Genomic DNA, 25,357 nt, shown 5'->3' on the forward strand with positions numbered 1-25,357 from the left:
ACATGTTTAAGCTGATCACATCCATAGTGTATTACAATAAAGTTTAAGTTGAATATAACCTGGCTTAAAATAAACCAAAGCAAGTAGTGATGTAAACCCATTTACCAACTTCTTAAAGAGAAAACCTCATATACATTGATTTAGAATTTTAATTTAAAAACCAAAAGCTCTTAAGTGCAAATAATAAGTCCAGGGTCATATTTGCTATTTTTATAATGGTCTCGGTTATTAAAAAGGCATTCATGGAGGCCAGAACATCTGCACTTCATGTCACCTTCTCTGTTTGCTGATTTGCAGAGTATCTAAAACTTCTGGTAGAACTCTTACTGTCCATACACCCTGAGCGATTTTTCACCGTCAAAATGATTTTCCTGGGGGTGTACAACTTTCCACATAGCAGGATGCTATGGAAATCTGTTCACCCCGTCGCTCATCGGAGATAATGCGGGAGCACGCATCAGGGCTCATCGCTGATAGCTGGCCCGTACACACTGGGCGGCTTTTGAGCTGAAAGCGGCTCAAACGACAAAACTGAGCGGCTTTGAGCTCAAAATTTCCCAGTGTGTATGGGCCTTAAATCTGTTTCCTTCTGGTTGATAAAAGAAACTCTGACATGCTAAGCATAATTTCTAGGAGATGATGCTAGTTGCTTTCAAAGATGTGCCAACTCATCTCCATCTGCAAAAACAAAGAAAAACAGGTGAATTAAAATTTGCATTCTTAAGTTTGCCCTTTCATATTAGGACCAAATTCAGCTAGCCACAAGTTCTGTTCTGCTGCTTCTCCTGCCATCTTGACACCGGTATACCCCTTTCACATTGCAGCTTTAACACGGTATATTGATGTTTTTTTTTACCATTTTTAAAAAGGTAACAGCTGCAGTGTGAAAGCTCCATTGTCAATTTACCGGTTACAGAATACCAGTATTTTGAAACGTGTTAAAAGCAGGATCCTACACGTTTCTGAGCCGTTTTCCCTGCAGTCTGAACAGCTCAGAATCAGTATTTGCTACAAATGATAACCACACAAGGGTGATAGGTTATCTCCCTGCATGATCCCCGCCCACAAGCAGGAAATAAACATTTAAAATTACATTGTATGGCTTTCTATGGGTGAAACGGGTTGAATCTGAAAGGTATAAAAATGGTATTGAAACTGCAATATACGGTTTACAACATGCAATATGAAGGGGGTTTAACTGGCTTTTGACACGTTTTAAGACACATTTACAAAAACGGGTTGAAAGCAGGTTTGCAATGTGAAACCAGTATAATAGATTCATTAGTACTGTTTGACAGAGACTGTAAAAGAAAAATATTTTTCGATGTAGGTAAAAGCTATCATGGATCAGACCATTTTCCCTCCGTTTCTATCATTGTGGACTGACTAGATTTCCATCCATAATTTAAATTAATTTAGCTCACTGAAAAAAAAAAGAGCAACTGTATGAATAAGCAACTGTATGAATAAGACTATGTGCAATACAAATGTATCTAATACCCTATTGCCAACCTGAAGCACATAGGACAGTGACAGCCAATCAGCGGCCGGCCTATCTTTTGAAAAAACAAAAAACATTTTTCAATTCTCCCGCCACAGGCTTCCCGAACACTACGGAGTCGGACTGCCAAGATTTCTTTAAATTACTCTCCTGCACGGCAGCTCCCCGGAAATGTATATGTGATTTTATTCCTTGTCAAAAATGGCACATTAAGTGCAAAATCGTGAATGAGCTCTCCCGGGTAGCTGCCAGGGTAGCTCAGGAGAAATTGGGTCCGACATGTACTAGTATTGGACTAGTGTATGGGGCCATTAGATTTGGGAGAACTGTTTTGTTTCTGTGCAGGGTAAATACTGGCTGCTTTATTTTTACACTGCAATTTAGATTTCAGTTTTAACCCACCTGGTCTATGGTCACACCCCTATCGCCCATGCTTTGTACTGTAGAGAAATACTTGGCCTGCATCTTTTAACTGGGCAGCGCGGAGAGTGAGATAGACCTCTTCTTAAACCCAGGAATTGGCCCTCCAGTCAATCTACAGACTTCAATTGGTAAGGATTATGCACAAAAGATCTTGTGCATACACACTTACCAATCATTCACCCAATTGGATACATTTACTAAAGCTTCTAAAAATAAAGAGGTGATGTTGTCCATAGCAACAAATCAGATCCTGTCTATAATGTCTCTATTTCATCATACAAAATGATGGACAGAACCTGATTAGTTGCTATAGGCAACATCCCCACTTTTAATTTTTAGAAGATTTAGTAAATGTACCCTGATATATTTGACCGGCAGACCATTTTAATATGCCCACCCACTTGTGACATCTTAAGTGGCATATTATATACACAGGCAAGTGACATATCTGCATGTGCAGCAGGACCGATATGATATATATATATGTGGTGGGTGGACGTAGTTCACAAACATATCGGCTGTAAACATCCATGAATGCACTCACAGTATATTATTTGTTAATTGAACTAATAGTCTATCAAAAAGTTTATCTATCCATAGATATTAGTGTTCTCTAGGATTTTTTTAGGACAGGGCACATTTTAGATTAGAAATTAACATTAGAAACAAAAAAACAAAATAAGGATCTATAAAAATGTGCACACTGCACTAGGATTACACCCCATATGCCCATGCCCATGCTTCTATGCCCATAACACATTCTGTCCTCTGACAATGACACATTAGGGCACACACTGTAATACCCATTACACATGATAGCGCACACTAAAGTTCTCAGCGGGATGTGAGCGCAGTATGGGGCAGCGTAAGGACGCAGAGTGCCACACACAAAAAGGGTAGGGTGCATTTTAAAAGTTTCATTCTTTCCATTTGAAAATGATGAGGGTGCACACTGCTGGAATAGCCATGTTTTAGAACAGTAGCAGCTTAGATTAATATAATATTAGCGCATTAATTCACATAGCCTTTGTAGATATGCCACTCTTTGATTAATCTAGGGCAGGGTTAACCACACTCATTTCTTGTTTAGTCATTCTGCACATTATGTGAGTCTTCCAGTTCCTGCCACACCAGTAAGCAATGCATACCCATTCAGTGTTCGCTCGGAGCATAATTGGGAAGAAATGTATATTTTTTTTTCCACACTTTTTTGTAATGTTCTTGTGAGAGAATACAATTTGTGTTTGCATTATGATTCATGTGTTTTTCTGGTAGAGCAATTATAGGGACTAAACATGCAAAAAAACTAATACGAGCATGTCAAACTGGATTATTGCAGACCAATTTATCATCCAGCTAGTTTTACCCCTGCTTTGACCAAGCCTATAATAATCGATTAAAGGTGACCCTGTATCTCTTGGTGTGGTTAATACTGCCTTATTGTCAGCTGTTTTGTTAATAATTTCTGGGGGCTATTCTTAAAATTGGGATTGGAAATATATCAAACTGCACTATTCATATTTTACATGCAATCATTGGCATTATTATTGTAATCGGAGTTTGACATGCCCGTTCTAAAGTGGTGTTTCACTACACTGGCCAGCACACTGCATGTTGGGAACACAAATGTTACCAGCACTTTACTATAGGTTCCTCGTTGCTTTGTTTTACACTAGGATTTGTTAAATTAATTTGCTCCTGTCACTTTTTTTTTTTTTTACACTTGTATTCACATTGTGCAGAAAATCCATGGGATACCACGTGGAATGCTGTAATCTGCTAAATAAATGTTGTTTTGTACTTGAAAAGCCTGTATTTTTTTTTCCATAAATACCATGGTGCTGTAATTTCTGTGCGAATGATTCAGTTGTGACGTATAACAGTGCACCGATTTTCCCTCTTCCTTCAGTTCCTAGTCCAGTTGAAATAAATGGTAGTAAAAAGGCAAAGAGGAAACTCATGGCTCCCAACCTAAGCTTAACACTGGATCGCAGTGATGGTTCCATCCACTCTGAAGACCTAGATGAAAGTGGGGATTTGGACTTGGATGATATAGATACTCCATCTGAAAACAGCAACGAATTTGAATGGGAAGGTAAGATTTCCATTTCTTTGTTATATCTCTTTTTTAAATATAAGTCTTAAGTGGTTCATCTTTGTACATAATTAAGTACAGCTGAATACTGTGTTTGCTTTTACCAATGCCATTTCTTATTAAAGTGTATCAGTCCCTGATTGAAGAGATTACAGTGAAAATATATTATAGTTCAGGTTAACCAAGTGTGAATGTTATGTTGTGAGTAGTAAACTGCAGGTGTTTGTTTCCAAACTGCCAGACAGACTCCAGCTACTACAATTACTATAAGTGTCTTCAGCGCTATATAGAGAACATTATTATTCTGCTGCTAAACCATTCCATCAGCAATTATAATTATTTTAATTTATATTCTTCAGCTAATTACAGTGAGGATGGCAAGGAATTAGGGGACGTTAGGAGGAAAATCTAATGAAGGCTTCTTCCCAACTCTAGCTTATTCCACTCTGGGAAGTGTACCATGAGGGGGTGGGGCCTAATGGCACTACTATCCAGGCCCCACCCCCTACATTGTGAATATATCCTGCTAAGCAAAAATTTCCATAAGGATGTGGCCAAAATTATATGTTTCCATAGAAACGCGTTACTAATCCCCACCTCCCTTTAGTAAGAAGTGAGTGGAATGGTTTCCCACTCTTCCGCGGGTGCCGCGTGTTAACCTGAAAAACTATGTGTCTCCCACAGGACCTAGGAGAGTAGACAAGTATGGATAAAGGTATAATTGAGCTGTAAAATATGTGGATTTTGGTATACATTCATTTTTACTTGTCTTAAGGAGAGATATGATATGACATGGTACAAGCCGTTTCAAACAAGATAAAAATGCTTATGCAAAACGGTTATTTATAAATATAAACTGCTACTTTTTAATGTGTTTTTTTGTTTTAGGTTATGATTATTTCAAATGCTCAGGATATTTTCTGATCATTGCGCTGTTAAAATGTTTTATAGCTGCACGCCTGCATCCCAGGTCTGTGCGCTAATGAAGCAGTTGAACAGGCATTTCATTAAAGACACTGTAAAGGGATCCTGTCTATTTCTGTTTTATTTTCTATGCTGCTGTTTCCATTGCCCGTGGAGGATAGTTTCCTTTAACAGCTAAGCCTTGGAAACAGGCAACTAACAGTAGGTCATTTCCTCATTCCTTTGTGGTAAGGCCCCCTACTTCTTGGTTTAAAGAAATTGTGAAAACCTAAAGTAATTACCAGCTTAATCAGCAAAATACTCTGTACCTTTTTGCTTGGTCAATGTAAATATTCATGTCTGATTTGGTGCATGTCCACGTGTTAATTCCTATCTGATTGTCTGCTTGCCTGCCGCACAGCACCATTTAGAATATCTCGTTCTGCTTTAGCATCCAATCGTTACACTGGCTATCCGCTATATAGGTGACCACTCTTTGTGAAAGCACTCGGGGAGCAATCAGAATCGGCTACTAATACACATCTGAAACAGTACATTGTGATCTGCATCGGAACATTGAGAATCCTGATACATGAATTTGGGAGACATCCTATAGACTGTGTAATATTTCATAAAATACTTTCTTGTAGATACTATAGTGAGTAATTCAATTAGCAGTGATAATTTTAGGGCTGGTGAAAAAGGGCGGCAGCCTCTGGCTTCAACACTCGGGGCTACTGAATTAGAGCACCCTTTTCTTGCGCTGTAAATTGACACCTGTTAACCCATAGTATCCCAGATAAGTTCACAGATCTCTGGTCAACATGGTCGCAGCACCCATACGCGGGCTATGTTAATCCAGATTTCTCTTCGGTATAAATACAAAATTGTTTTTTAATTGATCATTTTATCCAACATCTATAAAAATGAATTGACCCTTGTATCTAATAACTGGTTAGTGTGGTTTCTGCTAAAGGTGGCACAACAAACACCTTCTAGTAACTAAAGAGGTCTTCACATGATGATAGATGATTTGTGGCCTCCTCTTTGCAGAATTGCTTTAATTCCACCACACTGGAGGGTTTCGGGCATGTACTACCTGTATAAGGTTCTGTCACAGCATCTCGATTGGCTTCAAGTCAGGCTTTTACTAGGCCAGTCTCAAGCATCAATTTTGTTTCTTTTGAGCCATTCAGATTTGGACTTGCTTGTGAGTTTTTTTGTATCATTGTCTTGCTCCAAAACCAATTGTGTTTAAGCTATACATGGTGCGATATGTGCTACAGTAGGTGCGTTTTGAACTAGAATTTATCTAGTTCAAATAGCATTAAATACGATACAATAGTGTGCGATTTGATCTAGTACAAAAAGTTCTGCCTACACATACTTTCTCGGCTTGCAGCACAAGCCTAAAGTAACACTGTGCTATTTGAACTACAAGCAATGCATTTTGACTAAACGGTTAAGAACGCATCCAAGAATCGCACCGTGTGTGGGCACCATTACTTTTGTGAGAGAATGCAGAATTTGTGATTCCATCTATTATGGCGAGTTGCCCTGGTCCTGAAGCAACAAAATTCCCCATACCAACACACTACCATTACAGTGTTTTGACTGTTTGTAGTATGATATTATTGAGGAATTCTGGGTGAGATTTAATAGGATGAGAGTTTCAGAAAGTGAGAGATTTGGTGAGAATTCTCCAGTTTTATTAAAGCTGCAATCATTTACACTTCAAAATCAAATTGGTTTTGCAGTGTAAATGATTTCCGCTTTAAAAAAACTGGAGATTTCTTACCAAATCTCTCATTTTCTGAATCTCTCATCCTATTGAATCTCACCCTCTGTGTCCGCTTTACACCAGTTGCAACTCCTCAGTTGCTCGAATTTTAACCCTACAGGTTTGGGGGTTGTCAGTGTGTTTTTGCCAAATGTGAGACATGCCATTCTGTTCCTCTTGTTTACTGATTTACGCTTTACATCTCTCCCATGGATACCATTTTTGCCCAGTCTTCGTATTGTCTATTTATGAATACTGACATTAACTGAGGACAGCGAGGCCTGCAGTTCCTAAGTATTCTTTCTGGTTTCTTTTGTGACTTCCTAGTGAGTCGTTTATGCATTCTTAGAGGAATCTATGATGGACGCGACCAACGCGATTTTAGGGATATTTTTAGCCTTTTCCCCGACAATGAAAATTTTTTTCATTGTATACCCACCCTTATGGGTATATTACATGACAAATGCCCCCCCATTGTTAACGCCACCCCACGATGAACGCCAACCCGAAGCGTGGCGAGCGGCTGCGGTACGCGCCCTCCGACATTTTCATCCCCCCACTATCCACGTCGGCGTGGAGTTGATTTTATATAGTGTGGCGAGCGGACGCGTAATACCTGTGAAGTAATGCGCGTCCCCTTGGCGGGGCTCGCTGCGCTCGCCACGCTTCGGGCTCGGTGACTCGCTGCGCTCGCCACACTATATAAAATCAACTCCACGCCGACGCGGATAGTGGGGGTATGAAAAGGTCGGAGGACACGTACCGCCGCCTCTCGCCACGCTTCGGGTTGGCGTTCATCGTGGGGTGGTGTTAACAATGGGGGGGGCATTTGTCATGTAAAATACCCATAAGGGTGGGTATACAATGAAAAGGACCCGATGGATACAAATAAAATCGCAGGTGCCGTGTTAGGAAACAAGTACCGAATCTTGGGAGGGTAGCCACTCTTTGGAAGCTTTGCCACAGTTTCTTTATTTGGAAATAATAGCTCACTGTGGTTTGCAGGTGTCCCATAGCATACCAAATATATTTGTAACCCTTTCCAGACAGGAATTTTTCAATATATATTTTTTTAACTCTGGAAATTTGACTGTGGCATACTACGCTACTTGTTGAGGCCAAGTAGCCAATTTCACATTGCTGTAACAGTTCTATTGTACAGTATACCACTTTTCCACCAAAAACCTATGTCCGGCCCTTTTTTCTGGACACTGTTCCAACCCAGGTTCAGAGCCCATTTACACTGCACTTTGGACTCATTCACACTGAACCTTTGTCTGCCCTGTATGTCACTCAGACACTCACTCGAGGCGAACCTCTGCTTAAACAGCCAATCGGCACCTTTTAAACATGACCCCGGTGTGAAACCTAGGTCAAATGGTTTACACTCCACCATTACCCAGGTTTAACCTGGTAGCTACCAGAGTCCTATTACGAAGTTACTCAACCCAAGTTATTTTTCAAGGGCATTACACGGAGTCACAACCCAGGTGGACCAAGTAATAACTCAGGTTATTTTTTTATAAGTTGAAAAGGGGTATTAGTGATGTTTAAATTCAACTGTCAATAATGAAACCTGAGTGTGCCTAGTCTAAAGGTGCCCATACCTTGGACTTGCTTGTGAGGTTTGTATCATTGTCTTCCTCATAACCAATTGTGCTTGAGCTTCAGATCATCAAGGATTGATGACCTTCTCAGTCTTAAGGTGCCCGTTCACTGTGTAATGTGCTAGGTGCGTTTTGTACTAGATCGCATCTAGTTTAAATCACATGCGATAAGCTATAACAGCGTGCGATTTGAACTAGATGAGATGCAATCTAGTACAAGAAGTACTGTATGCACATACTTTTTAGGCTTGCGATATGTACTATGCGGAGGGCACATTGCAAGCCAAAGGAAACACTCTGAGATTTGAACTACAAGTGATGCATTTTGAACAAAAAAATAGTTTAAAATGCATCCGAGAATTGCACATAACTAAACCAATTCAGTTTAGTTCGTTGATTGAATTAGTACAGCTGGGCATTATCTAAATAGATGAGACAGACTGCGATAATCATTTTCCCATGACTATAATTCTGATTTTTGCACTGCACTCTGGTAAACAAGTTAAAATGCAAAAAGGAGAAATCCTTTTCATCCATTCGTTAAATGCTCAGTTGTGATCAGTTAGAAGCCTGTTTTACATATCTTTTGTCTCCCAAATCAATGTATTGGCAGAGTACTTTGCGGAGGAAATGTTTTGCAATGTCTGTTATTTCTAATTTATACACTTGTGTGATCTCCACAGCTAAACTTCTACTGATGATAATTTGATTTTGTTTCTTTGCAAAATGTACAATGTGTTGCTCCCAGCCCAAAGAAAGTGGTTAACTAAGTTAGATGTTAAAAAAACTGTTTATTAGATGTGCATTCATTTTATTTACATTTTGACAGATGACCTCCCAAAACCAAAAACTACTGAAGTACTACCCAAAGGATCAATCCCAGAGTACACAGCTGCTGAGGAAAAGGAAGAGAGCAGACGCTGGCGCTTGTTCAGGATCGGGGAGCAAGATCACAGGGTTGACATGTCTGCTATTGAGCCATATAAGAAAGTGATCAGCCATGGAGGTGATGAGGATATTTTACCCTTATAGTGTCTAATGGTCCATACACACGGGGCGATTACAACCCCAAATGAAGCACAGATTGCTCCTTGTTTATTTCGACAGCGATGCACAGTGCCATGCATCACTATATTTATATTGCATGCAGTATAAAACGAGTCATCGCCAGTGTTCTCTCAATTGAGAACATTGTCAGTGACCGATCGCTCAGCACACAGCGCTGGTGCAGCACTTTGTGCTGAGCAATCTGTCCTTAACTAGATGACTCAGAACACTGCTCCCATCGCTCCGCATGTACAGGGCATTAAGCATTTCCAGGCTCTAATAAAAGATCTGTATTCTATTTGATGTAAGGGCTGCTGTCACTTACTTTGTTTCAGTGCCACAGCTATATATTTGGAGATTGATTGTTTTAATAAAACTCTCAAGTTATTTGTTATTATAATGTTTACTTCAAAGATATATATAGAAATGATCAGCTTCGGCACTCACTCCTCCTATGCCATCAGCTCTGGGTGCCGTCCCAGTGTTCAACAATATATAGATTGTAGGCGGCGGCACTCACGGATAAATAATCTGCAAGGCTAGATGTAGCTTAATCAATACTTGTAGTCTGTGGTCAGAAGCTAACCTTTCCATTTTTTTGTAGGACTAGATGAATCCAAGCATTGATTTGACATGCTAGATTGTTCTTACTAATATAGTTTATAGTGGACTTTTAATAAATCTGATTAACGTATCGAATACTGTTTTCCAAAGTTTTTTTATATTAATTTTATTTTTGTCCAATTAGCTTTAAGCAAATTTTGTATGCATGTAAATGTGATTTGACTGAAGACTTAAGCCCCATACACACTAGACGACCTGCGGCACTGCCGATCTAAGTATTGGTTATGGCACTGGTGAATGGTATAGTGCATACACATTGAACATTGTAGTTACCGATATCGCTTGGTGACATCACCAGTGGCTGCTCTTCATGCAGGTTGTTGACTACAGAGTCAAAATTGGCCTGCATGCTCAGCCTAGAACAGTGTGTGTGTGTGTGTGTGTGTGTGTGTGTATACATTGAGCATGTACACTTGGCAAGATTTTTAATTATAGCACAGTTAAGAATCAGTGTTCTTAGCCCCTTGTGTAAACCTGCAACAGCATGTTTTACATTGTTTTAATGCACTAGCCTTTGAATCCACAAATAGCTTGTGGCTATTTATACCTTGTGTTAACCTGCAGGCATGTATTCGGTGCTTCCATTTCAGGAAAGGTCAAGAAAGTAATGACTGTTAGAGACCAGCCTGATACAGACTTTTCACTTTATCAAATGCCTTGCACTTTTAACTGCTCCCGTTAATATGGCCTAATATGCATGAGGTACTGGTTTCTAGTTAATGTGTCAGCTGTAGTTCAGATCACAAAAATGAGTATGCATTCTGTATTGAGGTGAATTCTGCACTAGGGTGGCATCTATCAAAGCTATACAATTGTTATATTATCTCTCACAATCTGTTTCTAACTGTCATTTTTCAGCAATGCTTGTAAAATATAACGCATAAGCTAATTGGCTGAACTTTAATCTTACAATTTTTTTCTCTCCATACATTGATAAATACCCCCCTAAATGCTAGTTTATTTTGTTTTCACTAATGTTTGTACATTAATAGTTTGGAAATAAAGCATATTTGCAAACTTAATAGCTTGCTGAGATCAGAGAAGTATTCGCTATTACAGACTTTCAAGTGCAAGAATTTTGCAGAACGAATGGTGGCAGTGACGGGTATATGAGATTCATAATAGGTATTGCTAGTGGACAAAGGAGTGATTTATCATTGTGCACTTGGGGTTCTCAGCAGCTGCAAGTACGCTTAGGGTTACCACCTTTCCCCTTTAATTCCGGACACATATTAATTACACAGGTTCTGTGGAAGTTTAAAACCAGGTGATATGGAGTCTTGAAGTCAGCCAGCCACAGAACCTGTGTAATTAATATGTGTCCGGAATTAAAGGGGAAAGGTGGTAACCCTAAGTACGCTGCGTACCTGAGTGATTCATATGTAGAACATGTTGTGGTGTAATGTCTATATTAGATCATGGTATACATAATAAATGTTATCTACATGAGCAAATGTATACAACCTCTCCAATGATATAGTTTAAAAAAATGTGGTGTTATTCCTTTTGTGAAAACTGAATGTTATACTGATTGTGTATTATTTTTAGGCTACTACGGAGATGGACTAAATGCGATTATTGTATTTGCTGTGTGTTTTATGCCAGACAGCAGTCAACCCAATTATCGGTATCTAATGGACAATCTCTTTAAGTAGGTATTTATGTGTAAAGTGTCTGTATGTACTGCAGAATGTTATGTGTTATTGTAAACTTTTGAATAATAAAACATGTTTTACAAATGTTAACACTGTTAAGATGTCGACCATCCAAAGATATTAACGTTACTGAATAAAAGCCGGCTGCTGTTGAAAAGCCAGTATGTGTGTGTGAGACGCTGCTAATAACACCAGTAACCAACACATGGCTAAACCAGCATGGTGTGGAATGCTATAGTAGGGAGATGCACAGCATTTGGTTCCTTTGCCATAGCGTTAACCAGTTCCACAATGGCCAACTCAGTTTTAGATGCCCTTAGAAAGTCGTGACTCCCCAAAAAATGGGGTACTACTTTCTGAGGGACAAGGGGTAATGGTGCAGAAATAATTAATATTTGTTCTTTTTAGGACCCTGTAAGTCCCAGCAGCTTGTCCCAGCATGATAGTGCTTGTAGAACCATAAGGGCCTGTTGGCACCTATACTTCACTTGTAAAGAAAATAAAGTATTAAAAACAAAATGACGGACTATTCTAATTGATTTGAAATCCAAACCCCTCCCATAGCTCTTGTTTAAATCTTTACTATTTCATTGCTTGCTACATTATCTATATTCCATGAAGCACCCACAATATTGGAGGAATGACAGACAAAGGGTGGTATTCAATGAGGCTGATTCGCCATGTTTTTATGGCGATTTTGTGCTGTAAGGCGAATTTTTGACTAAAACGGTGAATCACCCTATTCAATGTCCAGATGGCGAATACATTTCAAGGTTTTTTTCGCCATGATTCGCCGAGTAGCAATCGCTATCTTTTTATGGTGAAGTGGAATGTGAACTTTTAAAATAAAGTGTTTTTGTTTTTTTACAATTGGTGTAAAAAAATCAGGAATTTTATTCTGAGGAGGGGCATGCTATTTTTATTCATGTGCTGTAAGCACATGAATATATATTTAATTTATATAGCCTGTGCTGCCTGGCACCTGGGGAGCCCACCTCCCCCCCACAGACTTCCATCTCCCTGCCTGCCACCGTCCTCAGGCTCCCTGCCGCAGGAGCTCAAATTCGCCGGTCAGGGACAGCGAGCCCCTGACTCGTTGAATACTGGAGCCGGCGGGCAGTGGCGAATGTGCATCGAATCCTAAACAGGATTCGCTGCACGTCGTCAGTATTCTCATTGAATACTGCCCAAAGACTTGGTCTGTGATGGTCAGCACCGAAAGGGGACCGGGTCACTCCCATTCTCTCTCTAGAGCTGAGTGAAGAAGCATTGATTTGACTGGCTGAGAGCATAGGCACAGCATTTTCAGCCACTTCTCCTTTCCCCATTCAGTTTTTTGGAGTGACCTGGTCACACTGCAGCATGGCCCTTCAGGAGCAAGTATTTATTAGTTTGATAGTAGCAGTGAATAGAATTTGAAACCTAGAATTTGACGGCAGATAGGAACCACTTGGCCCATCTAGTCTGCCCCTAGAATGCCTGTAATATAGCAGTTAGGAGTTGATTGCTGTCCATGGCTTAGTTATAGACCCCTTAATGAGTATTACATTGAAAAAAAAAGGGCTGTGTGGGGAAATGTTTGGCACATGTGTGTGTCTCGTCATTTTTATTTATTACCTGTTTTATATGGATAGCGCAGAACATTCCATTGAGCTTAACACATAAAGCAAAATTAGGTAATAATTCAGTCAAACCAGTAGGAAAGCTCTATAGGGAAATTGATACCCCCTACCTATATAGTTAGATATTAAAGTAGGAATAGAGGAGTAGGTATCATTGGGATTGAGTGCACCCTCTTTTTAACACATTCCAATGTGGTTATAACTTTATGCAAAATGTTTTAAAGTGAATAAAATTATAAATTACAGTGTAATTGTTATGTGCATCAATCAGTGACATCATTTTTTTTGTAGATCTTTTGTAATCCATGTTGACATTTTATCTGTCTGATTATTCTAGCAACATTGTGTCCATGTTTTGAATGTTTGCATTTGACTAGGCAATATACCCACATTTTTACAGGGTTTCTCCACAAAAAGTTACAATACCCTGTTTTGGCCACAGTAAATTTAAAAATATTACTCCTCTCCTGCTGCCCACTTATAGTTTCAGAAGCTTTTGCCTATTGACATTCATGGAGCAAATGCTATTTCTGCACCTCGTGTAATTGAAGTGCAGAAGGTGTAGTTTGAATGTGTATCTTTTATGCATTTGAATGGATGCTGGGGACAGCTAGTAATGTGCGCTGTCATTTTACTATGTTTTTCCTCTCGTAACAAGTAAAAAACTTTTAACTTGAGAATGTCATGGGAAATTGAATGTTTCTGCATGTAATAAACTAAAAATTAAAACCTTCTTCCATCAGGTATGTTATTGGCACTTTGGAAATGCTAGTTGCAGAGAACTACATGATAGTCTATTTAAATGGAGCCACAACACGGAGAAAAATGCCAAGTCTGGGTTGGCTTAGGAAATGCTATCAACAAATTGATAGAAGGTAATTATTATTATTGTTCTTTAATAATTTTTGCAGGGCTGAAACATGTCTAGACCTATTATTTGCCCTTTTTTAGCCCATATTTTCTTTATTACCCCAAAATGTATGGAAAAATAAATGGTCTACATGTCAGGCTTCTGGTTTTACCGTAGGTGCCACCTCTGCGGTTTTACCGTAGGTGCCCTCTGTGGTAAGGTAGAAAATAATCTTTATTTTAAGGTAATGGAACCTTTTTTGTCCAACTCTCCTACTGTCTAATCATGCACTTTAAGGGTTTCTATAGTATACTTTGGCTCATAGAGACATATCCATCAAATAATTTTCTCTAAACAGCTCATGCATGGATTAAATTATGTGTAAATTGAGGTTTTTAATGGGAAACAAGTTTGAGCTTGCAGATGAGAACATTACAGTATTTTTTTTGGGTATGTGTGTAAAAACTAAAAATTTAACATTTTAATAATTAACATTTTCTTTTTCAGTACCACAAAATACTGTAAAGGCTTTTTTACTTTTTCCATAATAATAAAAAATAGAACAACCATTTTGACACCTTTTTGTCACCTTCCAATACTTTGCTTCTTGTCGGAAAATTTGCATGACCTCTCCCCCAAAGCTCCGAAATCGCCACTTGTAAATAAAATAAATTAGCATTTCTCAGTTGCATGCATTGCAGAAATAAGCCATCATTTTTGGAAGCACTAGGGTTTTTATCCAAATTACTGCAAATGCTGGAATATGGCCTTTATGATGAAAGCTTACGTTTTTTAGTCTTGGAAGAAGGCATTGTAGTACAATATTTGTACTACTGTCCAGAAACCTCTAAGCACCTCTTATCACCCTTCTACAAGTGTATTACTGAATTTCACCTTCTCCATTTTGAAAGTGGAATCCATTCTTCGCTTTACAGATCTGCTGTAGTGTATGAAAAAGAAGAATGTCTGTCTGTTTTAGAGGGTTTCTTGAATGTGCGCAGTGAGGGGGGTTTGTATGGCGTGGAAAAGCCATCCTCGCCGTATTTAATGTTTTGCAAAAATCCTAACCGTGAGATGACAGCGTTGAGTCCCCTAAACGGCGAGTTTCCTCAAATGCAGTGAGCCCATTGCATTTTGTGACCAGCCCTGCCATTTTGATCGGCGTACTTGCCGTTTCCACTTTGCTGAAAAGAACCAGCGAGGTGGAAACTGCAAGTGAAGGAGGCGGCATTTAATACTCTTGACGGCAAGCTATCAGCACTGCTCGCTGTCAGGGGCTTGCCACCTGCATTGAATATACCCCTAAGGGGCAGATTTATTAAGCTTGGAGAAGAGATAAACTGGAGATAAAGCGGAGAAAAGGTAAAAGAAGATAAAGCACCAGCCAATCAGCTGTGTTTGAAAAAGACAGTTGGGAGTTGATTGGCTGGTGCTTTATCTCCTTTTACCTTTTCTCCACTTTATCTCCAGTTTATCTCTTCTCCAAGCTTAATAAATCTGCCCCTAAGTCTCTAATGATTTAAAGAAAAAAAAAAGTCCCAGGGCATTACAAATAATCACATAATGTGTGTATGAGAAGCTACTATATTAATTTTGAGTTTCATTTAACATTTTTCTCTTTAAGGTTACGGAAAAATCTGAAGTCCCTAATCATAGTTCATCCTTCATGGTTTATCAGAACACTTCTGGCTATTACTAAACCTTTCATTAGGTAATGAAAACAAATGTATTTTATGCTTTCTTACTTTGTTTTTGTGTGAATACTGATTGTGTTCTTGGGGTTTTGTTTTCATTCTAGCTCAAAATTCAGCCAGAAAATTAGGTATGTCTTTAGCCTGGTAGAATTAGCAGAACTTATTCCGATGGAGTATGTCAGCATACCGGAGTGCATAAAAGAGTAAGTAGACAGGTTTTTTTTTTTTGTTTGTTTGTTAAACACCTTCTTTTCAAATATTTTTCAGTCTTATATTTTCTTATATTTTGTGTGTGTGTATATATATAGCTATATTTGTTTTATTCCCCAATATTAAGGGGCATACACGCGTAGAGATGTGTGCTAAGCTATTTAGGGAAGGCGATTTCCCTGTGTCCAGATCGCCCATGGAAAGCACATACACATGCTGTGATTTGTGCGGTGCAATTTTACTAAACTAAAGGGGTGTACACACGGAGCAAATTTGTGCTATTTTCTAAGCAATCTGACTAGATTGCTTAGAAAGTAAGCACAGATCTCTCCATGTGTATGCTCCGAGAGATTAAATATCTCTTGCTAACTAAGTCAGTGCATGCAGTCACAATCTAGTAAGATTGCTTAGCAAATGACTGCAAATCTCTCTGTGTGTACAGAATGAGAGATACTGATCACAATCTCTCATTCTGAACCATTACCCTGACTTTTTTTGCTTAAGCAAAATTGCTTAGCAAAATCGCTTAGCAAAATCACTTAGCACAAATCTCTGCATGTGTATGTGCTCCCCATGGGAGATCTTGACACCAGCGAAATTGCTTAGCAAAATAGCTTAGCAAAATTGCTTAGCACAGATCTCTACGTGTGTATGCCCCTTAAGATGGAGAGATTTGCAGTCACTTGCTAAGCAATTTGACTAGATTTTGACTGCATTCACTGACTTGGCAGACGATAGCGGCGTGCGGGACCGTGCATCATAATCTCTTGGGGCATACACACACAGATCTGTGATTGTTTAGAAAAGAGCACAAAATCGCTATGTGTGTATTCCCCTTTAGACCACAACTGTAGATTATTATTCTTAAACATTTATTTTGAGCAATACAATTTTTGGGGTTTTCTGTATGTTGGATGCATTTTAAATACTACCTTAATAACATTTTAAGTAAGTATATGTTTATGTTGGTACGTTATTGTGTAAAAGCACCAGACCGGTATAAAATTTAGTAAATGGTTATAAACGTTTGTGTTTAGCAGATAAGTTCTGAAGTTTTTAATACTTATTAGTAATAGATTAACAAGGATATCCTGTTATCCCCGATAAAACAGTGGGCACGAAAAACTCCTGTTTTGTTCGTTTTTTTTTAACTTTTTTCCTGATTTTTCACAGTTTTTTTTTTTATTTTATATCAGGCTATCAAATATGGATCGCCAAATAGAAGTTCTCCCGAAAACACACAGTCAGTGAAACCTGTGTGTTTTTAGGCGATGGGGCTGCTTTTGGGGATTTTTTTCAGCCTTCATTCTTAAACGGCTGGCCTTTTGTGACTAATTAGAAAGCCCTGGCTGAGCCCTCATATCAGTGATCACGGGTAATAGGAAATACACTGCTCAAAACAATAAAGGGAGCACTAACATAACACATCCTAGATCTGAATGAATTAAATATTCTTATTATATACTTTGTTGTTTACATAGTTGAATGTGCTGACAAAATCACACAAAAATTATCAATGGAAATAAAATTTATTAACCCATGGATGTCTGGATTTGGAGTCCCACTCAAAATTAAAGTGGAAAAACACACTACAGGCTGATCCAACTTTGATGTAATGTCCTTTAAAACAAGTCAAAATGAGGCTCAGTAGTGTGTGTGTGACCTCCACGTGCCTATATGACCTCCCTACAATGCTTGGGCATACATGGTTTTGGACAGAAAGAAATGTCACTGTGTGGTGCACCAAGTAAAGAGTCGATTAAAATCTAACCTTTATTGTTATTGGTTAAAATTATAGCGAAAATATAAAAGACACAAAACATAAATGACATACACGTTTGTTAAAAAAGGAAACAAATTATCCTTACGACGTGGGGTCCCACACTCCCACTTTCCAATTCCCACTTTGTAATAAAGTACGTTTTTCTGTCTGGTTTATTTATATGTATGCGGCGGGCAATGAACACACATTATAAATTACCCCATTTATGGGGAGAGAGTTAATACACCTTAAGGTAGGCTGCTGGAGTAAATGTGCCAGTTAGTTTTCAATTATTTAGTTATGGCTCATGCGGCAGTTTAAGAGAGTACAAGAGCAGTGAGGAGCAGTATTTGTGCTAAAGATGCCAATTAATTGCTCAGTGTGTAGTGTTTCCACATTTGATAGAGCATTTTGGCAACATCTAATCTCACGTTTTAATCGTGTGCACACATCATAGAACTGATCACTCTAAATTGGCCAGATAATTGGGTAATTATGTTGATACAATCCCTGGAGTGCAACGTATCTAAAATATAAGACAGTTGTCTCACAATATGATAGGACTGAATAACAGAATTGCTCAGTTGTACTTTACATGCCGACTGAATAGTTTCATATGAATTGTACAGAGTGCTTGTACCAATTAGTCTTTTATTTAAAGGATATAATTTGCGTGGCGGCGTTATCAGAATATAATTTCATGTAACCAATGCTCATTTCTTAGAGACATCGGTAACCGCTCAAAGCTGACACTGGTATGCTGTCCCTATAATGTGTCAAGTGCTGGTATTAATTTACACTTTTAGTCAAAATTTCAGCAACTTGAACAGTACTTATATGCAGAGATACTGGTAATTGCTTGGTGTGTAGTGTTCACACAATAACTCTCAAGTGAGTCAAGGCTGAATAGCGACAATGGATGAGGTGTACTTAAATTATGCTTCAACCAAGTATACCAATATATCAATACTGGTGGTGGTCAGTACACAAATGACCGGGTACAGCGTTACAAGTGCACAATCTATAGTCCCTGGAGCGCGGCGTGTGTAGTTATTACACGCCGTCTCACAATGAACAGGACTATGAGACAATCAAAAGACCGGGTAGTAATATACTAGTGGTGCTGCAATCGCACGCCGGCTGAGTATGTCAGTGACGGCGGTGATCAGTATGCATCCACAAGGTACAGCACTAATGTTCGTGCGGTCATCAGTCCCTGGAGCGCGGCGTGTGTGATAGTTACACGCCGTCTCACAATGGACAGGACTGTATGACAGTTACAATTCAAATGCGCGCCTGGCAGCCAACGGGCTGTGTGTTCGTGCGCTCGCTCGCTAATACAGTTTTTACAGTTTTTAAGCTAGACAGATCAAAAATTTTTGTACATTTCAATAGGGGTAGGGGAGTGGGGATAGCCCACGAAGTGTACGGTCGGCGTACGCTTCGCTAATGAGCTTCGTCAGGACCAAAAACCTTTTGATTGTCTCATAGTCCTGTTCATTGTGAGACGGCGTGTAATAACTACACACGCCGCGCTCCAGGGACTATAGATTGTGCACTTGTAACGCTGTACCCGGTCATTTGTGTACTGACCACCACCAGTATTGATATATTGGTATACTTGGTTGAAGCATAATTTAAGTACACCTCATCCATTGTCGCTATTCAGCCGTGACTCACTTGAGAGTTATTGTGTGAACACTACACACCAAGCAATTACCAGTATCTCTGCATATAAGTACTGTTCAAGTTGCTGAAATTTTGACTAAAAGTGTAAATTAATACCAGCACTTGACACATTATAGGGACAGCATACCAGTGTCAGCTTTGAGCGGTTACCGATGTCTCTAAGAAATGAGCATTGGTTACATGAAATTATATTCTGATAACGCCGCCACGCAAATTATATCCTTTAAATAAAAGACTAATTGGTACAAGCACTCTGTACAATTCATATGAAACTATTCAGTCGGCATGTAAAGTACAACTGAGCAATTCTGTTATTCAGTCCTATCATATTGTGAGACAACTGTCTTATATTTTAGATACGTTGCACTCCAGGGATTGTATCAACATAATTACCCAATTATCTGGCCAATTTAGAGTGATCAGTTCTATGATGTGTGCACACGATTAAAACGTGAGATTAGATGTTGCCAAAATGCTCTATCAAATGTGGAAACACTACACACTGAGCAATTAATTGGCATCTTTAGCACAAATACTGCTCCTCACTGCTCTTGTACTCTCTTAAACTGCCGCATGAGCCATAACTAAATAATTGAAAACTAACTGGCACATTTACTCCAGCAGCCTACCTTAAGGTGTATTAACTCTCTCCCCATAAATGGGGTAATTTATAATGTGTGTTCATTGCCCGCCGCATACATATAAATAAACCAGACAGAAAAACGTACTTTATTACAAAGTGGGAATTGGAAAGTGGGAGTGTGGGACCCCACGTCGTAAGGATAATTTGTTTCCTTTTTTAACAAACGTGTATGTCATTTATGTTTTGTGTCTTTTATATTTTCGCTATAATTTTAACCAATAACAATAAAGGTTAGATTTTAATCGACTCTTTACTTGGTGCACCACACAGTGACATTTCTTTCTGTCCAAAACCATGTATGTAATCGTTTGATGTCCTGTGGTGGCACACCCTCATCTGTCATAAAGAATTGAATCATTTAAGACACTTATTGGGGGGGCCTATCCTTTCTAATTCATATCTATCCCCTCCTGTGCGATTACCATCCCCGTCTTTCAAATGCCTGGGCATACTCCTGTTGAGGTGGCGGACAGTCTGTGGTGCAACGTGGCGTTGGTGGATGGAGCGAGACATGATGTCCCAGATGTGCTCAATTGGATTCAGGTCTGGCGAATGGGCGGGCCAGTCCATAGTATCAATGCCGTTGTCTTGCAGGAACTGCTGACACACTCCAGCCACATGAGGTCTAGCATTGTCTTGCATTAGGAGGATCCTAGGGCCAATTGCACCAGCATATGGTCTCACAAGGGATCTGAGGATCTCATCTCGGTACCTAATGGCAGTCAGGCTATCTCTGGCGAGCACATGGAGGGCAGTGCGGCCCCGCAAAGAAATGCCACCTCACACCGTTACTGACCCACTGCCAAACTGGTCATGCTGGAGGATGTTGCAGGCAGCAGAACGTTCACCTTGGCGTCTCCAGACTTTCACGTCTGTCATGTGCTCAGTGTGAACCTGCTTTCATCTGTGAAGAGCACAGGGCGCCAGTGGAGAATTTGCCAATCTTGGTGTTCTCTGGCAAATGTCTAAAGTCCTGCATGGTGTTGGGCTGTAAGCACAACCCCCCACCTGTGGATGTCGGGCCCTCATACCACACTCATGGAGTCTGTTTCTGACCGTTTGAGTAGACACATGCACATTTGTGGCCTGCTGGAGGTCATTTTGCAGGGCTCTGGCAATGCTCCTCCTGTTCCTCCTTGCACAAAGGTTGAGGTAGCCGTCCTGCTGCTGGGATGTTGCCCTCCTACGGCCTCCTCCACATCTCCTGATGTACTGGCCTGTTTCCTGGTAGCGTCTCCATGCTCTGGACCATGGGTCTTCAAACTGTGGCCCTCCAGTTGTTGTGAAACTACAAATCCCAGGATGCCTTGCCACAGTTTTAGCACTCCCTTATAGCAAAACTGTGGCAAGGCATGCTGGGATTTGTAGTTTCACAACATCTGGAGGGCCACAGTTTGAAGACCCATGCTCTGGACACTGACAGACACAGCAAACAACCTTGCCACAGCTCGCATTGACATGCCATCCTGGATGAGCTGCATTACCTGAGCCACTTCTGTGGGTTGTAGACTCCGTCTCATGCTACAACTAGAGTGAAAGCACCGCCAGCTTTCAAAAGTGACCAAAACACCAGCCAAAAAGCATAGGAGCTCCTTTATTGGGGGTGTCTTGCTAATTGCCTATAATTTGTCATTCAGTGTTGCTTTCTAGGTGGATAGTTTGATTTCACAGAAGTGTGATTGACTTGGAGTTACATTGTGTTGTTTAAGTGTTCTGTTCCCTTTATTTTTTTGAGCAGTGTATATACAATGTTATGCAAAATATTAGCTATAATCGCGAAACATTTTATAGCCCCAAAGGACAAATACTGTGTATGTAGGTACTGAACCACAAATTGTAGCAGTACCAAAGCCCACAGTATAACAGTCAATGTGTTCCTCCATACACATGCCAGCTACAGTTGCATGTGGGTCAACCAAAGGGTTGCCCTCACAAACAGGAGCACTGGAAATCCCTTATATGATTATAATAACAATTGTTTTGATGTAAAGGTTGAGTATCCCTTATCCAAAATGCTCGGGACCAGAAGAATTTTGATAACTAATTAATCTGTATTTCAGAATATTTTTATATTTCAATGAGGTATCTTGCATTTATGTTATTTAACTACACCAGGCACATGAAATACACAAAAATATATTTTATTTGTGCATGAAACAAGGTTTCAAAACATGCAACAAAGCTTGTGTGCAATCTCAGGTACTGAATTTGAATGCCAAGCAATCATTTTCTTACACATAACTGTATTTAGCACCAGTTACAGATGTCCCCAGTAGTGCCAGTTACAGATGTCATAGAAGTGTGCCAGTTACAGATGTCATAGTAGTGCTTTTAGCAAAAAAAATACGTATGGATAAGGGATACTCAACCTGTAATACATTTCAGGAGTATAGTACAAATTTAAATTTACCTTTTTATATGTGTGCTAGTTGTTTCTAGTTACTGAACTCCAACTCTTTCCTACTAAGGTATGACGAAGGAAAATGTAAAAACAAACACAAAAGGTATCTGCACACCAACAATGGTTTGCACCAAGACGAGTCTATTCCCCTTGCACAAACTAACCCTTCCCTTATTGGTTGGCTTGGAGATTACCGTATACTGTAGCACTAGTGAATATAAACATTAACCATATGCATCATTTTACTTTTGTCACTGAAACCAGGTAACAAATGGATTCATCCTGTCATTTATATTTACTAATGGTCCAGGAGTCCCAACGATTGCTAGCCGGGCAGCAGGAAATTAGTTTGATGCAAATGTACTTCTACATATAGAGAGGGCTCTTAGCATGCTGCTGTTCAGTAATAGAATATACTGTGTATGCTGCATGGCTCCTCCTTTCCTTTCCTACTTGTCTGCAGACACAAGTCACATTTATACAAATATTTTATCTGATCTTTTTATATTATACAAATATTTATATGGTGTTTTTTCTTAATTTTTTTTCCCCTTTTTATAGTAATGTTTATATTTTCTGTGCTCCAGTGTTCAAGCTAACCAATTCCTTACCGTGGAGAAGGTTCCTAATCCTCACTTTCTTCTCAGCTTTTCCGTGCACGTAGTAGATGACATGAGACCTGTTTAATACCCAGCCTGCATCAATTTCTACTGTCTATAATTAAAATACTGTCTCCGCAATCCCGCAGCTTGCATGAGCAACACTTTAACAGAACTTTGGCTTCAGTGATGCATCAGTTAATTATAAGGCACAATAAATTCAATTTTGTAATTATTTCCAAATTACTCATTTCAAGTGCTTTTAAGATAATTACTTTCATTTTTTTACTGTTCACTAGAGTACTCGTCATTCCATTTTTATTAGGTTTTTATTTTCCCTTAAGGCTGTACATTTATTCAGAATGCTATCTTGTTAAATCATTTAGGGCCTAGAAAAAATGTTTGGATGACCTTGAAACCACATATAAAAAAAATGTTGGTCTTCTGAAATGAAGCTCTTATTTCTGCATGTTTTCCATAATGGACTTTTATTCAACTGAAACTTGGCTAAAACAACACCAATAGGGTCTTCTCTATGCTGCAGGCAAATCACATAAGCATAGGGGCAATATTTACACTCCTCACAGGTCCAAACCCATGACCTCAGTGCTGTGAGGCACTAATGCTAACCAACTGTACGTACCCTCATTACATTTTACGAACGACTCGGTCTCTCCACATTAACAGTTAAAGAGAAAAAGTTTAACATAATTAAAAATACTTAGAATGACAAAACCACTGTGATTTGTACAGGTAAATATAAATATAATTTATACTACATCTCTGATAAACATAAAGCGCCATATTCAATGCAGCCGACGAGGGGGTTAAATGGCAGGGATCACCAAAAACAAGCAATCCTCGCCATTGAACCCACATGTCGGCCGCTCACCCTATTCTACGTCCTGGGGGAACCCTCGCTGTCAAAGGATGGCGAGGATTCCCCAAACAGCGAGGCTCGCGGCTGAATGCAGGGAGCCTGCTGCATTTAGCCATGAGCCTCACTGTTTTAGTGGCCGCTATGCAGCTTTCCCTTCACTACAAAAACCTAGCGAGGGGGGAAACGGCGTGTGCAGGGGGTCAGATGAGTACTGACCCTGCGTACTGTGACAGCGAGCAGTCATCACTGCTCGCATAAATCATTGAATACACCCCAAAGAGACCACAGAGGGTGTCCATCAGAGTTTTTTTATAAATTAGTTGAAATCCCATAAAATTACACCAAGGCTGATAAAGTACACAAATGCTAAGTTACAGTGTTTTTCCAGTAAAACACTAACGTTCCATTTCTTATGCAGATACAGCAGCAGTCACACACTTAATATAGGCATTCCACTTATAATTTTAGTACAAAGAAGCTACTTGTGCATCCTTTTTCGTTATATTTTACCCATTTTAATGGAAAAAGTGCAAAAAAAGACGCCCAGTGCTACAGTAACAGAGCTCACACAATGTGTATAACGTGACTTGTATTGCGTTATACGTAATGTAAGTGGACAGATCTGTATTTTTGTTGCCACTTTTTCTGTTTACATCAAAGTGTTGTGGTCTATTAATGCACTAGGTGGCGTACTGGCCCTCTTACATTAATTAATGGATAATTTTCTACTCACTTTAAGAAGATAGAAATGCTTGGAATTTTTTTTCCTTTTTCTATTTTTGAGGTATGTTTTTTCGAAAAATCAACTTGTAGTGCCAACCATTGGAAACTGAACCACTGTACCTCAGTATAATATCTGGTTGTTAATTCACATACATAAACAAGAAAAATCCAGGGCTTCTCCACATGTAAATGAAATACGTTCCACGTTTATTTTAACTGCATTGTCTATTCAATAAACGTTAATCAATTCTGTTCAACCGTTGTCTTAACCCCCAATTAAGTACAGTAATAATTTTCCCCAAAGTAGGAACTTCGACTGAAACGCAGCCATTTAAAGGGAGTTAGCTAAGGTTGGTTACACACTACATAGATATATCGGAAGACTGTTGTCACACCGACAGAGTGGCTAATCAGTAACCATATACACTTACCAATCTGCCGCTCGATATACTTAAGGTCCATGCACACTGGGCCATTTTGCCCATCATGTATGGAGAACAATAATGGGGAAAATTGCTGGGCTAAAAATCACTCAGTGCATATACACTAAAGCACCATGCACATGGAGTGATTGTTCGCTGAGCGATATATCGCTCAGCAACCAAATTGCTCAGTGGCCCATTTTCATCAGTGACCAGCAATGGTCGCT

At 39.4% G+C, this 25,357-nt stretch overlaps 1 protein-coding gene across 3 annotated transcripts in view; it reads left to right on the forward strand.

The window, feature by feature from the left end:
- The window catches only part of BNIP2 (BCL2 interacting protein 2), a 61,100-nt gene that overhangs the window by 31,214 nt on the left and 4,529 nt on the right, over nucleotides 1-25,357 (forward strand). For 2 of the 3 annotated variants that reach the window (XM_083183755.1, XM_083183753.1), the window contains 7 exons: nucleotides 3,834-4,019; nucleotides 9,139-9,315; nucleotides 11,529-11,631; nucleotides 14,001-14,132; nucleotides 15,732-15,818; nucleotides 15,906-16,004; nucleotides 22,574-22,609. In XM_083183755.1, the coding sequence (XP_083039881.1) occupies nucleotides 3,834-4,019; nucleotides 9,139-9,315; nucleotides 11,529-11,631; nucleotides 14,001-14,132; nucleotides 15,732-15,818; nucleotides 15,906-16,004; nucleotides 22,574-22,609 (820 nt within the window). The remainder of the gene's footprint in view (nucleotides 1-3,833; nucleotides 4,020-9,138; nucleotides 9,316-11,528; nucleotides 11,632-14,000; nucleotides 14,133-15,731; nucleotides 15,819-15,905; nucleotides 16,005-22,573; nucleotides 22,610-25,357) is intronic. The other variant, XM_083183754.1, reaches the window with a different exon arrangement.

Source organism: Crinia signifera, chromosome 4 (assembly GCF_055691185.1).
Source record: "Crinia signifera chromosome 4, ASM5569118v1, whole genome shotgun sequence".
Classification (NCBI taxonomy): domain Eukaryota; kingdom Metazoa; phylum Chordata; class Amphibia; order Anura; family Myobatrachidae; genus Crinia; species Crinia signifera.